Source organism: Cyprinodon variegatus, unplaced genomic scaffold, assembly GCF_000732505.1.
Source record: "Cyprinodon variegatus isolate N-32 unplaced genomic scaffold, C_variegatus-1.0 Scaffold29, whole genome shotgun sequence".
Lineage (NCBI taxonomy): Eukaryota > Metazoa > Chordata > Actinopteri > Cyprinodontiformes > Cyprinodontidae > Cyprinodon > Cyprinodon variegatus.
The window spans coordinates 637,800-654,397 of NW_015150482.1; the positions used below are offsets into that span (position 1 = coordinate 637,800).

Below are 16,598 nucleotides of genomic sequence, written 5' to 3' on the forward strand. Positions count from 1 at the left end.
CCTATGTTTACAGCTTTATTTTAAATATGTTTCACCTTATATGAATGACAGTGACAGATCTAAGTCTCATTAAAGTTAACACCACTATGTAATTGAGCGAGACAATTTCAGCACTCTGTATGCTGACTTTATATTTATTTTCTTACATCTAATTGCATCCCTAGAAGGAGTAACCTATATGATGTGGTTTATATTTGTGTATTTTACTCAAAAAAAGTATTTAGATACAATGTTGCATTTCTACCATTTATATATAAGAAAAACCTTTAAGGTAAGGCTGCAAGGTGGCACAGTTTGTAGCACTTTTCCCTTACAGCCAGAAGGTCCGGAGTTTAAATCCTGGTCTTTTTGCAAAAAATTTGTGTTTTCTCTCTCTGCATGAGTGTGTTGACTCAGGGGACTCCCTTTTCCTCTTACAGTCCAAACATGACTGTTTGTTTAATTGGAGGTTTTTGAACTGCCCTTAGGTGTGCTTGTTAAATATCCCTGCGATGAACTAGTGATGTATTTAGGATTTTACCAAACGACTGCCAGAGAAAGGCACCAGCCCCACAAAACCCTTACAGACAGTGGTAGAAGACGGATGGATGCATGGATGGATGAGTGGTTTTGAAGAACTGCATGCAACTGACTTAACACCTCAGTTGTGTCATTTTACTTATTAACTTTTTGAAGATAAGAAAAACTCGCTTATCAGCCGTTTTTCAAGTTGAGATTAAGCCGTTCTATGGTCGACATCTTGAATCTTAGGTGGAATTTACAAATGGATAAGATTTCCACTGAGCACAACACAAGTCCATCAACTGTGGTTTAATTTTCTAAAAATGTACAGCCCTCAATAGACAAATTAATCAAAAATCCAAAATCCTAAGATGGACAAAATATTAAACTAGAATTAAGATCACAGTAGTGAATGTGGATCCTGCTAATTAACTGCATTTTTTTTTTACATGATAAAACAAAATTATTATTGGTCAGGCATCCAGAGATGTCTTGTCTCCAAACTTGATAGGTGCTTTTAGAAGACCATAGCTGCAGAAAATATAGGTGCCTCCAGTAAGGCATTTTTTTTATTTCAAGTATACACAAATTTTACCTCAATTTTCTTGTAAGTAAAATCTTATTTATTCAGATTTACATTGGTTAAAACTGTTTTTCATAAAAAAAAAAAAAAAAAAAAAAATTAAAACCTAACTTCATGTTTGATGCAGTTTTGAATATTGAAATATTTCAGTGCTGGTGTAAAACTAATTAAACAGAGGCTGTCAGATTGTGTGGAGTTCAAAAAAATTGTTGACATAGAGAAAACTGAAAATTTGTCCTCTATCCATTAAGTTGAAGCAAAGCTGACACTTGGTTGAACAATGCATTTCAGCAGCTACGCTTGGCTGAGAACAGGGCCTAAACAGTTATTTCTCAAAAGCTGATTCATTCTTTAGTTTTTAGCAATCACTCACTTACCGGCAAACGTATGAAGAATAACATGTCTCGTCGTGTCTGTTTGTACAGCCAGTTAGTCTATAAAATTTTGCAAATATAGCAGAGAAAAAAGAGGCATACATACCTTCGATTAAAGCTGTTCTCCTTCCTATGACAGTGTAGCGTAACCACCCTGTGACCCTCACTTCTGACATCCTGACTGACCGTCCACATAACTGGGTTACTGGCTCTTGCGCCCAGGAAGACCACTCCATCCTTCATCTTGACTCTAAAATACAAAATTTACAGAAATGAGAAAGTGAGTTGGGTGATTACAAGAAGGGCCATCAGAAATATATATATATATATATATATATATATATATATAATTTTTTTTTTTTCAACCAGTAGTGTTGCTATATGTTGTGTATAACCGACCATTGCTAAACCATGACAATCTCCTCATAAATCGTTTTAAACTGACAAGTAAACAAAGATGGTTACCATTTAAGGGCTTGCATTCTATAAGCTCCCCAGAAAGGCCACATTTTCATTTTTTTTTATAATAATAAATATACAGCAAATATTCTTCTTCCTTTCACTCGAAAAAGGGTACACAGGGACAATAACCTTCAAAACAGTTTTGTTATATAGCCGTAAAGACAACCTTGTCTTTAAACTTCCTCCAGCTCATAAATCATTAGTGTTGCCATTAGGGTCAATTAAAAAGGACTTTGTAAAAAAAAAAAATACAGTAGTTGTTTACAAAAATTGCTGTTTACATCTCTGTCACGGTCTTGTTCCTGTTCATTTTTCTGTTTCACATTGATCCATGTTTTTATTTTATTTTTTCTAGCTTTTTGGGTGTTTTCTGGATTTATTTCAGTTCTTATGTTTTTCTTTGCTTGCCCTCTGTTTCCTTCTTGCGTTGGTCTCCTTTTCCCTAGCTCCTTGTAGAAGCCTCTGTCCACACCTGCTCCTAATCAACTCATTAGTCCTGTCTTTGTTCAATCTCCCATAAATACTCTCCCTGTGCAGTTCCTCAGCGCTGATTCCTTGTCTTTCCACGGCTCCTTGTGCTTGTTTTCCCTGATCTCTCCATGGTTCTGGTTTGCTTTACATTTTTATGTTGAATCTTTGGATTCCCGCCTCAGTTGCTATATTTAGAAAAACATATCATTATGCAGAACAACAATCTCTTTTTTTCTTCTTTTTTTGACAACCATTTTTAAAGAAAATTAAGCCCAATCAAAGATTAAATATAAAATGAAAGACAATCCGACAAAATATCAGGTCGACATGACAGACTTGATGTCTTACATTTAGCTTCAAATTTATTAATATGAAGTCGCAAGTAGTGTGACAAGAAATTTAGACCAGTATTTAAGACAAAATAGTTTTACATCGCTGAACATTTTAAATTTCACAAATGCTTTCATGTTATTATTAAGCATAATATCTTTCTCAATTTTCTAATATATTTTATAATATATATTATATATATATATTCCTGTTGTAAATCATTTAAGAATGTGTAGGATTTAATTTTTTTTATATGGTCAGTATCAAATACAGCTGGCATTAGAAATTGTTAAAAGATAATGATGAACTGTCTTTTTTTCATCCACTATATTGTAAATAAAATACTTAGTTCTTAATGTTTTGGGAAGACAAGTACATTCAGGGTGTACAAAAAATGGAAATTTCGTTCTGTACAGCTCTTGAGACATTCCCATTTCTTAAAGTGCAGCAGTCATAAAATGTAAACATGGTAATCAAATGTAAACATAAGACTGAGATATGATTTACAGTTTTTCCAACATTCAGTTTATTTTTTTCCCCATTTTCAAAGATTCTCTTCATATATCAGAAAACTGTTTTTTTAAGAAAAATTATGCTTATCAAATAATTGTTGGTTGATAAAGCCAATCACTTTAGATAAATTCAGTCATCAATTATTTTATTCCCTTGGAAATTTAAAGCTTGGAAATGTAAAGAGAGAGCAGACCATCGCGACTGAACCCTCTCCAAGAATCAGTCCTCATTTGAAACGCAGAAATTTGACTAAGCCTATAAACCAAATATTTTTTTTACAGTGATGAAACATATCAGTGAAAATGAAGAATCATTAGCTGTGTAAAATAGGATTCATTCAGCATTAGCAATCCTAATCCAATTAGGAATTAAATTGTCAAAAACAAGTCTTTTTTATGCTCCCGTTAAAATCTGCCAGCAATGATTTAACATAAATTTAATTTTCTTCCTGCACCTGGGATTTGTAAGTGACTTAAATTTCTGTACCTGTCCAAGAATTTTTTTGGTCATCCCATGACTTCTTCCTGTTGTTTTTCTCCTTTCCTCCTATCACTTTCATTATTTCCGGTCACAGTATATGTGTGTGTGTGTGTGTTGGGGGGTGGGGTTGGGGTGGGGGACGTATTTAAAATGCTAAAAAAAATTTAAAAAACAAGAAGAAAAAAACCTTGTCCTAGTGCTTTTTCGATATTCTGATGGAATGTGGCTCTACTGATCTGCTGCCACATGAACGATTACAAGGTTGGCTTTTTTTTTTTTGCACCAACACTTATTCCTTAACCCCATGAACATTTACAGCAAGTAATATGGAATAGGTAAATAGGTTAAAAAAAAAAAAAAAATATTCACTGCAGAAGATTATGAATGTTGGGTCCAATTTAATTTGGGAATGTGAAATATTTTAACATAATTAATCCAAAAGCAGATCATTATAACTGGGGGATAATGACATGAGACCCCATGCAGTGTCCCTTAGATGAGCACAGTGGTTACATCTTCTGTGTTCAACCGGTCACCTTTGATCTTATCCAATCTCTGCAGCAGTAATAACTGGCCTTGTATTGGTTGCTGCTCCTGATGAGGAGAGGAAAAAAAGCACAGTTTTGAGGAAATTGAAGACAGTAACGAAAAAGAGACAACTGATTGCTCTCTTGCTTTGGGTTTTCAGGTCATCACCTTATCCAAAGCATACTGTATTAAGAACTAAAATGCATTATCATTTAAGCTCTAACAGAAAGGCATCTAAGAAAACAGTCTTTCATGTTAGACTGTTTGTAAATTGTAACACAATAGTATAGTAAAAACATTGAAGCCAGTGAGTATTTTCAATAGCAAAGACATTTTTCGGGAGAATCACTCAGCAGATGCACTCACTACAAAATGCACATTTAGTAACATAACAATGCAAAGGTTTAAACCAGAAACCTTAGTCCTTGTTATGTTAAAATTTTTCTATTTAACAAAAAGCACAGATATGGTTATTACTTTATAATAATGACCATATATTTCTTTAGATAGAAAAATATCCTAATTTTCTTGTACATCAAACGCAGTAACAGAATTAGCGCTGTTATATTTTATGTAAGAGCAAAGAGGAAAACTACAACTTGCTTCTATTAGGGCAACAACCAAAAAAAAAAAAATCTCAAGAAAGTCTGTAAAACGAATATTTGAGGCGCCAATAAACACTAAAATTGACAAACAATGAAAAAAACTCAAAACAGAAACACATTGCTATTAAATTGCTGTAAACACAGGATTTAGGGAAAAAAAATCCTTTCATTTTTCAAATAATTACTTTTTTTAAATTATTTTCTACATTTATGTTTTTTAAGACAAGGCATTTTTAAACTTGTGTTCGTCTTTATCTTATCGCAAAACTGTAAATACAGCCTAGATCTTACAGTAAATTTATTCTTATTTGATTATGAATTTTATTATTCAGGAAACAATAATTAAAAACTATGATTTCAAACTTATTTTTCTTACCAAATTTAATCCACAGCAAAAGTACATTTTGGATAATTGTGAGTAACAGGTACCAACCTTTAATCATTATATTTAACCATTTGGATGATGAAGTAACAATTATTAACCCAATTTGCCAGTAAATATGGGTATTTAAGCCAGTTGTATATTTCAACTAACTCTTCGTTTACAATTTTTATTATAACTTAAATTGTTAAATATTAAAAATAAACAAAACCATCAGAAATGTTTTTTTTATAATTGAATTATACATTGAAAGGAGTTAGTCAGCACCAGCCCTTTAAGCAATAGATCGATGATAAAAAATAACCACAAACAAACACAATTTATATTGCTAAAATTAATTAAACAAACAGTTACATGTAGGAAGCATTAATTCTGTCAACAATACTAAGATAACGCACTCAATTACCAGAAGAAGAAACACATACGAAGGACAATCAGTGAAATTGATGAAACTGGATAGAAGCAGCCCTTAGGTAATTTAAACAAATTAATAAATTAATTGAGTGCGTGGGCAGGAGTTAATTGAGCTTTATTGAATGCTGAGCAATTATCCATTACACCAGCGGCAAATATAAATGAAAAAACATAGAAGGGAATTTAGAATATGACAACAATGGAGCTTCATGGGATAGCAACTCCTCAGACAACGGCACGCAATTCTCTCCCACAGGGAGGGGGTCCCTGCTCAGACAACAGGCAAACAAAGCTAACAAGTACCTGTCTTTATCACCCAACAGGAAAGCAGAGATAAGGGGCGAGGGGTTCCGGCTCAGACAAAAAGCTTTCAAAGCGTGAGGGAAGCTAGCTTTCATCACCCAGTTACAGCAAGCAGTAGCAGAAAAGGGGGAACAGGCTGCTGCTGCTCTCTTCAGTTTTTCTTTGGTTATCAGCTTGTTTGCAAAAGGGGTGAGCTAACTATCTTTCTTAACCTAGAAAAACTCTCCCTGATGAGTTAACAACCCAGCAGACACACCCCTAAAAAAAAACATTAACACCCAACCCCCCAGGTGCCATCCATGGCCCAGCCAGTGGGAGGGATCAGAGCCTCTATTTGTCCCCCCTAATTCTTTTGTTACACCTACAGTACTGTATATTCATCTCAGTGCTCGCCACCCCTAGTTAGAACTGAGGAGGCCTCTCGGATGGGCGGCGAAATGTATTCAAAAAACCTCACATCCAGTTGCCTTAATGGAAAATTTCTAGCTTGATCATGGCCTGATGACCAACTCTTCACAGACTAGTTTCCATTATATTTTCTATATATTAAAATCCTTACCTGTTCTGTCAGTGGTGTACACAGACTTTCTGAAGGGCAGAGGCGAAGAAAAGGGCACATTTAATGCGTCCGTAGATGGCACTTAAGCACCCACTTTACCTCCCAGGAGGGCATGTTTGACCATGTTTTGACTCCCGAGAGCATACATTTGGTTCCTGAGGATCACTTTAGCACACCTTTGCCTTCCGAGAGTATATTTTAACACATCTTTTACTTCCTAGACGGCCATTTAGCAGAGCTTTGGCTTCCTTTTATACTGGTACCTTTTAGGTACTAGGCATTCAAATGCTATGGTGTTACTGAGGCATTAGTGATTGTGCTGATCTCCTGCACATGTGTGTTTAATTAGTTTTAAATGAAAGGCAAACATACCAAATCCCTTTTTACTCTTTTTGTAAACTAGTTCACATTTGTAATTTCTGTTGCTTCTTTGTGAAAGTAACGATTCATATAGGTGTCAAAACTTAACGAGGAATTAGACTCTACAAGGACAAGACATTTCAGCTCTACACCTGCTATCTAAAATTGGTTTCCAGTGGCAATTAAAGGTGAACCACGACTACAAGTAAAGAAGCAAGAATGTATTTTTATTGCACCTTTCAAAGATAAGGAAGGGTCACAAAGTGCTTTACAGAAAGAACAGAAAAGAATAATAAAAATTCAGATACATTCAAAACTCTAGAGGAATATAGATACAATTAGGTTTAAAAAAGTAAAGGTAAAAAATAGTGCTTATAGCTTATTTCCTTTCTATTATCGTACTTTATACATTTCAGAAATAGAGCAGTAATCTTAATAATGTGATAAATATGAAACTGATATTTTTGCTTTAGGTTAACATGCCATTTAAATTTCATACTGGCTCTTGTCTAGACCCCAGAGAGACTTATTATGTCTTCATTATGGAAAATCTTAGTGGGGAGAGGGGATTATATAGAAAGTGAAATTGACAACCATAAGGGTTTCTGTTTCTGATGTTGGGTGCTCTGAGTCTGCAGTGTTCAAGTTTAAAGTGGTCAAAGTTAAAAAGGCAACAGAGCCATTGTCAGCAAAGGCTCATCAATCCACTTGGAGATTAAAAGGTGGCCATATGACCTGACACATGGTATGGCTCAACTTGTCACATAGCAATTGTTCAATTCTCTTTCCATAGCATACATAACTCACATCCTCAGATTGATCTGAATTCTTTAGACAGATTTGTTATAGGAATTCTTTAAATATAATATGACATAAAAACAGATTAGGAAAAAGTATTATGTGTGGTGTATTAATGACAACCAAATCCCTTTGCTAAATTACAAACCTCAGGCAATGTCATTCCTTTGGAAATAATAACAATAACTGTAACAACAGCCCTTTTTCATTGCCATTCAAAAGCCCCAGGCTTTTGAAAGGCAGAGTAGCATTTCCATGCACACCTCCCCAGGTAAATTCATTTCCCTAGTCCCCCCTTTCCTGGGGCTTTGGTCCCACTCAACACCCAGTAGTTTGGGCTTTTGAAGGGTGGGTTTGTATACAACTGAAATGTTGTAGTCTGCTAGTAGCAGCAGTGATAAGGCTGAGTGTACAAATGTTTTTCTCATACAGTATCTTGTGCTTGTCATGAAATATGTTTGAAGATGTTTTTAAGCAAGAAAGTAAACCTCAAAACTTTATCGCTGTAGTGAGTTATTTAGGAAATAGTCTGCTATAAACTTTCTTCAAGGACAGCTGGTGGGCTGCTTATTGTGCCGGAATGTCGAGTGGGGGCTAAATGCAGCCTTAATATTGGTCAGCTAGTCGGTCATTACCCTTAAATTATTTCAACACAAAAGTCATTTTTAAATTCTCTTCAACGAGAAAGTACATCTCCAAACTTCACATGTATAGTCAGTTTCATAAGAAATAGGCTACTTTTAAATCTGTGTTGAAGCAGTTAGAGAAGCAGGTTTACACTGGTGTGGGCTGCCTACTGAGTCAGCAACTGAAACGGTCAGTTCTTATTATTAAAAAAGATATTTTTAAGGAGGGAAATACACCTACATTTGTATTATCAGCTGGTCAAGATGTTGATAGGGTTTTTAAATAGTTTTTTTTTTTTTTTTTTTGGAGCAGCTGAATCCCACTGATAGACCAGTCTGCCTGCTAGGCCAGTTAAGATAACTGGGCTGTAGTAGCAGTGGGATTCCCAAGAGAGAGTTTTAAAACTAGAGTTGTGAATATAAATGCTCAAAAAAAGACTGAAATTCTAATTTTTCATCCAAAAGTTTAACATGTATTTATTTATTTATTTACAAAACGTGACAGTTTAAATCTCATTCGTTTTTCTTGATATTGGGTCCATTTTGTAAAAGGGAATCCCCACAACCACAGTTATTCTACAAACAACCAATTGCAGTAACATCAAAAGCAGAATGTTTTTTCTTTCAATGTAAAAAAAGAAAGAAAAAAAAAAGAAATGTTGAATAAACTTAACTTAGGAATTTACTTCTACTGGTTCAGTGCTTGTAAAGGGAAAACCACTTGTATGTTCTAATTACCACCATCCGCTGGACTGAAAGTGTAGTGCAGTTCTGTCTGGCTGATAGTTGCTGGGCTTCCAGATTAATGGCAAAACATGCTGATGAACTAACAGGGATTTCTATCACCTGTGTAATGCAAATCATGGGGCTTTCAGTGGAAAAGGGGCTTATGAGAGGTCTAGGTATTATCATTTGGGCAGAGTGGATATCCACACCAATATTTATGACTGTCAAGCTTTAAATTTATGGGATTTGTTCAAATGGCAGGTGTGTGACAGGCACATAATCTAGCACTGCCATCCAGTGAATAATTGCTTAGCTGCTGACCAAGATATGCAATGACTTGATAGATGCATATCATGTCCCCACAGTAAAGACTCTATCATTTCTAAACTGTGTCCACTTTCACAGTAGAGAAAGGTATTATCCTTTGCTGCTGTCCTTTCCGTGACAAAGCATCACTCTTCAGAGCAGTTTACTGTCAGTTGCAATCCATGAAAACTAAATTATCAAAAGCTAATAAGCACATTAAATAAAAAAAGTAAATCATTTTAACATTTTAATTGAGAATTAGACTCATCAGTACTAAAATCAACTATTGTTTAGAGACAGTTATGGAAAATGTAGATCTGTGTATCAGGTAAGTGTCCTGTGTGGTTATAAAAGGAGCTTTCAAAGCTTTTCTGAGAAGATTTCATCCGTGGACTAGATGCTTTTTTAGAAAAAAGTGTAAAGGTTTTAAAGTGTAAAGGTGTTAGTAGTAAGCTCAAGGTTGGAGAATAGCTTAAAGTTAGAGGTGTGTAGGCAGGAAGACAAACCAAGAGAGTGAATCAGATAAGACAGATATTCTATTGCTGCGAATGAAAAGGGACAAATGACGGGGAAACATTTGAAGAAGGGCAAGACTTTCATAAAAGATTTTATTAGATAAGTGGCTAGAATGAAAACATGTTTTCTAGGGGTTACTGCAGCACTGCTATTTATCCTGATCTTTCCTTTTACCCAACAAAGGATAACATCAATTTCACCACAACAACATTTATCTGAAAATAGAGGCAACATGATAAATATGTCTATTGATTTCAAAATGTGGTTATATATATATATATTTTAGAGATGCTTTTGACGTGCCATTTTCACCAGATGTCGGAAGCACTCCATGCAATCCACACATACAAGTAAATCAAGCTATAGACGAACTGTTGATAACATTGTGAAGCCTAACCAAAAATGTTACATAACTGTTTATTCTGCTTTCCCTTCCTACTTTTCGAAATCATTGTCTGACGCAGCATAGATTAAGAAAGATGTGAAGCATTTAAAACACTGTTCAGTTGGCATTCGTATAAACACACTGGTGTGATACCTGACTATAGCTTTATTGATAAATACATAAAAAAAATAGAATTACCTTAAATATAAATGTGACCACTGTAGGCTTATCATTACGTTGTTAATTTTTGGTTTGTTTTTATTAAATAATTTTGAATAGGCTTCTTATCCCCCTTTAATTGTTTAACCGGCGGCAGAGCAGTTAAAATTGCATTGAGCTTGTTTTGCAAACCGGTGTTCCTTAATTTGCAAACACCTGCGACCAAATCCTGTTATGAAATAAACACAGAAGCTGTTTAGAATAACAAACAGCTGTACTTGCCTTCTCCCCCTCTTCTCTTTGCTCCTCTCATTCATAAACAAAATCATCTCCATTACCTTTGGGAGAAATTTAATTATATAGTCGCCACTGACACATCAACCCCGGCTGGTACCTGTACCAGTAAATTAGAAAGGTGAAGCAGGGTGGATGAGGAGTTGCTATGAGTCAATTAGCTGGTTGGTGAAGAGTTTTTAGGGGTGAGTGAACCACAGCAAGACGTGAAGATAAAGAGGTAGTTAATTCAATTAATGAATTTGATACTGCTCCTGCCATTATCAGTGCAAGTAAGGGGTGCTGGTGCGTAGCACAGCTGCAAGAGCAAAACAAGATTAATGCCATCAGATAAGGAGCTTTCACCAGCCAAGGCTCATCACTATGCACACAATATACTGGTCCTCTCCTTGTGTTGCTCCTTTGTCTCTCTTTCACAACATCATCTTTTTTCTCCTCCAGTCCATCTTCTCCCTCTGAAACATTAAACTTTTCCCAGAGCTTCACAAGCCAAAGCTATATTGGTGGTCTGTGGTAAATTAATTTATTTCTAAAAAAAGCAATCATTAAGATCCTACTCCCTGTTAGTCATGCTAATTTGCTTTATTTAATCTTATTTCAGTGGGTAAACTTTCATCATGTAATTTAAAGGTCTACTGAATGAAACGTCTTAATTAACTTGAGTGCCTATGAGTAACTGTCAGTTTGTTGGAACTCTTGATCCATTCAACTTTACAAGTTGGGGCCAAATACAAAGCTGCTCATTCTGGGAAAAGCGATCACCTCAATTCATCACATTTATCGGAAGAATATGGCATTAATTTCACTAAAAGGGCAAAGTAAGGGTAAAGTGAAACAGAACATGTTTAAAATATCTATTTTTTAGCAAATTCTTTTCTAAATTTAATGTATTACATGTAGCCGACGTGAACATCAAAAACCCTACTTTGCATGGTTCATATGCTTCACATTGACTATGAAAAATCTCCATACTGCTTTCAAAGTGCAAGGTTTTTTGGCATGTAGAGGAGTACATAAAGTTGAATCATATCAGGGTTTTTAACCATTGACAAGACATTTGTCATGTATTTGCCTTAAAAACAAAAAGAAGCAAATAATACTAAAAAAACAAACAATTGCATTAATGTGTAACCTAATAGATTATTTTGTTAAATCAAATTTTAAGGTTTAGCATTCTTTCTAACACACTCACCTACCATTAAATATACTAAATCTGTTTAATTGTTGAACTAGAACTGCATTTAAGCACATAAGAATGCACAGATGTTACAAAGGATAACACAGGAAAAATGGCTGTATACTCTTTAATCAAAAAATAAAAGGAAATCTACTCAAAAAGTTGGAGTAGGTTTTATTCAAACCAATTTCCCCGCTATGGTGAATAAAGACTTATCTCTACAGAGGTAAGAGAAAAAGAAAATCAGAAAAACATGAAGGTTGATCATTCTTAGGTCAACTAAAACTAAACTAGAACTTTGGCCACAAAGGTAGCAAACTACAACAGCAAATGTCAAAATAAATGAAGAAATGGTTAAAACAAGCAAGCAAACAATAATCTGCTTCTCTGAAAGCTCAAAATAAAACTTGTGGGAGTAACATGAAGAAGTCACAAGAACAGAACAGATAGAGTTGAAAAAATATTTGAACATTAGAGTAGATAAATATTGCTAAGCCGTGATGTGGGATGCTGATGAACTCCTATCGACAAAAAGTAAATGCAAAAATGAAGAGTTGCTAAGTCAAAGTACTTGCTTAAAAGGTGCAGTTATGCAGAGCTGATATTATATTAAAGGCAGAAATACATTTTTTACACCCTGGAATTTTATACTGTGTATTGACTGAATTTCCACAAGTATTAGACTATTAATTATTTTATAAATATAAATACATTCTGATAGAGACACACTAGAAGTTGCTTAAGTACAGTGGAGTATTTATGATGTGTAATAAACCATCTCAAATGTGGATCATGTTATGTTAAATATCCAACCCATTTGAACAAACATAAATGATTAAATTAATGTAAAAAGTAGCATAACAAAATGTATTTAAATGTGACAGGTATTTTGTCTCCACAATATTTTCTACTGAAAACTCTTGTCAGATTCAACAGAGTGTTACTGGGTCTCAGAACTGTCATCATGTTATATCATATAACACAAAACACATCAATAACCCTTTCAACATAACCATGCATTTACTGAGAGGTATCTCATTGTCATAAACCTAGATCATTGTATTATAGTAAAGCTGTCATTTTAAAGACTAGAATTCTGTCCTACATCCCAGAGTGAGACTAAAGAGATAATTGCTGGCATATGGCAATTTCTGCATTTTATCCTTTGCTATGCTTAATTTGGAAGTAAATAAAGCCCTTTTTGTATATTAAAAACACAGGTATGATGATGGTCATGTACAGAAGGGGTAAATCAAGGAAGTACTGTAGTTAAGCCAGGTACAGTATCACCTCCCAGCATTCTGAAAATGATAAAGAGAAGTCCAAGATCCATTGTGCAAAATGGCGAAGAAATTTATTTCAACAGGGAAAAGGCTTCAAAAGCACTCAGAATACAGTATGGACATAGTTGTTCACTGAAGAGAGAGGTAGAGCTGCAGAGTATTTTAGATGTTGCTGTAGAGTTGACGGATGCATGAGCAAATGTCCTAATTAATACTGACATTTCGCCAAGAAACGCTATTCTCAGTCTCTGCAGCCTATGTGCAAATGACATTTTAAATAGATAGATTGATTAGGTGTTGATGATGCATCTCTGTTTGCATTTGTTAATAATAGGAATTTTCTTTTCTCTTGATAGAAGGCTTAGGGGAGGATTCATCAGAACTTAAAGCTGCTGTAGATCAGCTATTTAATCAAAATAGGTTGGTCTGTAACCACACTCAGCTGTCGCTTTATTGCAAGGCATTGTAGGACAGTTGGGCGTTGTTACTGTAAATAGCTGTATACTTTGTCGCCACCTGGCTTTCTGGCTGTTCTGTGGTACTGGCGGCAGAGGGTCTGTGTATGTCTGCTTGTTGCATCTGTTGCTAAAATTTGATTTAGGCTGAAAAGATCTTAACACTATGAGGATGGATGGTTGGTGTATATAACCTTATTTCATCACACTCAAATATTTTGTGGTCTTTTTTATATAAGTTAATAACATGACTATTCACCTTTAAAAAATGTATTTTGAGATTTGCTGTTTTTCCCCCTCAGAAAAGAATAGAATAGAATAGAATAGAATAGAAAATCCCTTTATTGTCCCACAATTGGTTAATTAAGCAAAAAGATTTTAGAAAAAATGGTCACACAAATGTGGACCTTAGAAAATATGTAGAAGAATAACATAATAGTGAAAAGTTAAAAGATAAACAATAAAATACTGTACTGTCAAGTGTTTTAACAATATAAATCTGTGCACCTAGAGAATAAATAACCAATAAACAGCTAAGGACATTTTTACAGTATGGATATTTGAAAATAGCTGCAACATCAGAGATGTAAAAAATGACAGCAGCATGTTACTTAACTGACTAAAGAAGAAACTGTGCAAAATTTGCATGAATGTACAAACTTTTTGAGGTTGTTGGGAACAGTGGTGGTTATAAAGTCTTACAGCTGCTGGGAGGAATGATCTGTAATAACGCTCCCTGGTGCATTTAGGGTGCAGCTGTCTGTCACTGAAGGAGCTCTCCAGTTCTGCAACAACTTCATATTTGGGGTGGTAGACATTATCCAACAGAGATGGCATTTTAGTAGGGGTCCTTTTGTTTCCCACCTCCTGCACCTCTCTGAGTCCAGAGAGCATCCAATCACAGAGCTGGCCTTCTTGATTAGCTTATCCAGCAGCTTTCTCTTAGCTATAGATAAGCCAATGCTCCAACAGACAGCTCTGTATAAGATGGCTGATGCCACAACAGAGTAACAGAAGGTAAAAATCACAAGAACAGAAGAGCAGCATTGATTTCATTGGTAGAAATCACTTCATTTTTATTTTACTTTATCTGTGCTAATGAGAGGACAAGCACACTATACCCCTGTAAAAAATAGTGGAACGCTCTGGTTCAGCTGAGTAGTTCCACTCAGCAGTTCATTAATAGTAAGTCATAAAGGACGGGAAAATTTTGCTAACTAAAACTCACCTGTAAGTTTTAAATATTTGAAAAATCTTTTTTTAAAACAATATATTCCAAATATTTTTATTATTGCAGATGAATCAGTTTTTGAATATGACAACTTTTCTTTCAGACCAAACATTATCTCGGATTTGCTCAACTTGGGTTGGGAAAAAGGAAACCCCAGTGTTCCTTCTTTTAGAAAAAAGAACAATAGAAAAATCCTGCAGGAAACGTTTTTGCAGCTTTTTCTGCATTAACGTTTATTCACACTCTCTGATATATATATATTGATGGTGTTGGACAAGAGTTCATGTGAAGCTTTGGGCCAGGTTATTATAGCTTTCCACATTAACCTTGTTAAAATGCTAACTTCCTTTCACTTTATACCCAAAATGGACAGATTTAAGTTCTTTGAAACATAGTCAGTGCTAACTGCCATCAAAAAAGATATGCAAAATAATCAGGTGTCCACAAATGTAAATGCATTTTGTGACCAAATGCTTCAACAGCTTACTTTAAAGTAATAATAATTGAACTTTATTGATCTCACATTGGAGAATTTTACCTCTGCATTTAAACCATCCCCTTAGGGAGCAGTGGGCTGCCGTCGTGGGGCGCCCGGGGTGCAGTGTGGGGGTAGGGGATCTTGCTCAGAGAGCCAGAGTGCAGTCTGTGGGAGTGGGGCTTGAACTCAGAACCTCAGGATTCCAAGCTCTATGCCCCAACCACCAGGTCGCCACTCCCCTAATGAGATAGATAAAATATTGATTGTTCCAGACAATAGATATTCTTATGCATAAAAAAAAAAACAAAAAAACAATTTGGTGCTGCCACATCTACAGTAGAATTGTTTATTTTATTATTGGAGGGTATTATGGTCTGAAAAAAGGTCTGGAAAATCGTTTTCATCTTAAAAAAAGAAAAAAAAACCACCAGCCAATGTTAGAGGAAGAGGAGCTGACTTCAAAGGGGGGAAAGTTTAGAGATGTTGGCTGTCGCCTCAAGACATGAACAAATTCATGACAGGTCAAGAGCAACTTGTACAGGCTGGGAAGCCAAAGGGAAAGAATTTCAATCAACTCAGCCATGTCTCTGAGCATGTAAAGACAAAAAAAAGGTTTCAAAAGCTATTCAAGGTTTACACATCTTGAGTATATCATACTTAAAGGAGCATAGTGCAAGTTTCCACAGGCTTCTGTATTCTAAGGTAAGAAAGAACAAAATAATTAAAGTTATTTCAAATGGGAGGTACTTGATATTTGAGTCAACTGTTGGTTCTTTTTAATTACTGGAGCAGGTTGGAGCTCCCTCCCTCGGAGGCAAAGCTAGATGGTGGACCAGGGGTGGCCATGGCCATTAGGCTATCACTGGCTACTCCTGTGGGAATCCCTACCAGGTAATCCAATGTAGAGATAATTCACAAGCAGTCCGCCTCTAAAACAGAGGGTGGTGGTAGTAGTAATCTCAAATTGAATATATTGTTATATTATAAAGTATACGATAGCCAATTACTCACATCTTTATACTAACATTAAAGATAAAAACAATGAAATACATGCTCTTTTCAGAACTAGCTTGTGTTTTATAGGGAGAAGAGATAGGTATGCGTCTCTGCAAGTCATCAAAAATTCTTCAATGTAATTCGCAATAAATAACAACTAAACCGATTTAATGTGGGTATTGGTATTGGGTATTTTATACAGAACAGTTATAGATAAATGTTACGTTGATAATCTCTCTGGAAATGTAGCCATGAAATGACAAGATATGATGTTGAACCCAGAAGTCATGTTTTTTATGTTTA

General features: G+C 35.2%; 1 protein-coding gene across 1 annotated transcript in view; it reads right to left on the bottom strand.

Annotated features, from left to right (window-relative positions):
• LOC107100037 (transmembrane protein 132C-like) overlaps positions 1-16,598 on the bottom strand; it is a 212,967-nt gene that overhangs the window by 79,804 nt on the left and 116,565 nt on the right. The window contains exon 4 of the mRNA XM_015398385.1: positions 1,565-1,708. Coding sequence (XP_015253871.1) covers positions 1,565-1,708 — 144 coding nt within the window. The remainder of the gene's footprint in view (positions 1-1,564; positions 1,709-16,598) is intronic.